Here is a 702-nt window from a genome sequence, read left to right as displayed (position 1 = left end):
AATCTCAAGACAAGTGTTGCAGTCTTGTTTTTCCCCTCTAATTGGGGCTCTCACCTTCCCAGGCTAATGTGCAAAATAAAAAAAAAATACAAAAAACACCACTAGAAAAAAACAAACAAAAAAATCAGGTCCATAATGTCCTGTAAATCCATATCCGGCTGCAAGGGAGAAGAATGGCACCTCTGGCTGTAGGTCTATCAAATGCTGGCTTTTCATTTCAACCTCAAACACTTTCAAAGCTCACTGCCGATGTATTCCTCTGCAATACTAGATGGCAACAAGCCCAGCTCCCAGCCAGTTCTCCGTGGAGCCATGCCTCCCTCACAGTGCAATTTTGCTGTGCCAGTTGCTCCAACAGCCCCGTTTGGCAGTTCTGGGGAGTGTCAGACTGCAATGGCTCCTCCTTTTCACCTGCCCGTTGACCGAAGCTTTTTTCCGCAGGATGAAATCGAAGTTCACGTGGCTGTTCATGCCGTAGAACACGTTGGCGTTATCTGGCATCACCAGCTCTGCAAAAGAGGGATCAGAGCAAGCGTTACTTTGCGGTATTGCACATCGCAGAAGGAAAGCCAGGAGAGGAGGAGGGAGCGGGTGAACGGATGGAGCGTACATGCCCGGGCAGTGCTGGGCCCCTTTCCTCGTTCTGCTCTGCCTCTTCAGCCAAAGCTGCATTGGGTGGCACCCACGGCAGCTGCCCCACGA

General features: G+C 50.6%; 1 protein-coding gene across 1 annotated transcript in view; it reads right to left on the bottom strand.

The window, feature by feature from the left end:
• Window positions 1-321: 321 nt before the first annotated feature.
• Window positions 322-702, bottom strand: part of RGL1 (ral guanine nucleotide dissociation stimulator-like 1) — a gene marked incomplete at its 5' end in the record, with an annotated part of 23,851 nt that continues 23,470 nt past the window's right edge. The window contains one exon of the mRNA XM_009707541.1: window positions 322-509. Within this exon, the coding sequence (XP_009705843.1) occupies window positions 322-509 (188 nt within the window). The remainder of the gene's footprint in view (window positions 510-702) is intronic.

This window comes from Cariama cristata, unplaced genomic scaffold (genome assembly GCF_000690535.1).
Source record: "Cariama cristata isolate BGI_N322 unplaced genomic scaffold, ASM69053v1 scaffold16399, whole genome shotgun sequence".
NCBI lineage: Eukaryota > Metazoa > Chordata > Aves > Cariamiformes > Cariamidae > Cariama > Cariama cristata.
The sequence above is the reverse complement of the archived record's forward strand: the minus strand, read 5'-3'. Positions and strand labels throughout refer to the sequence as shown.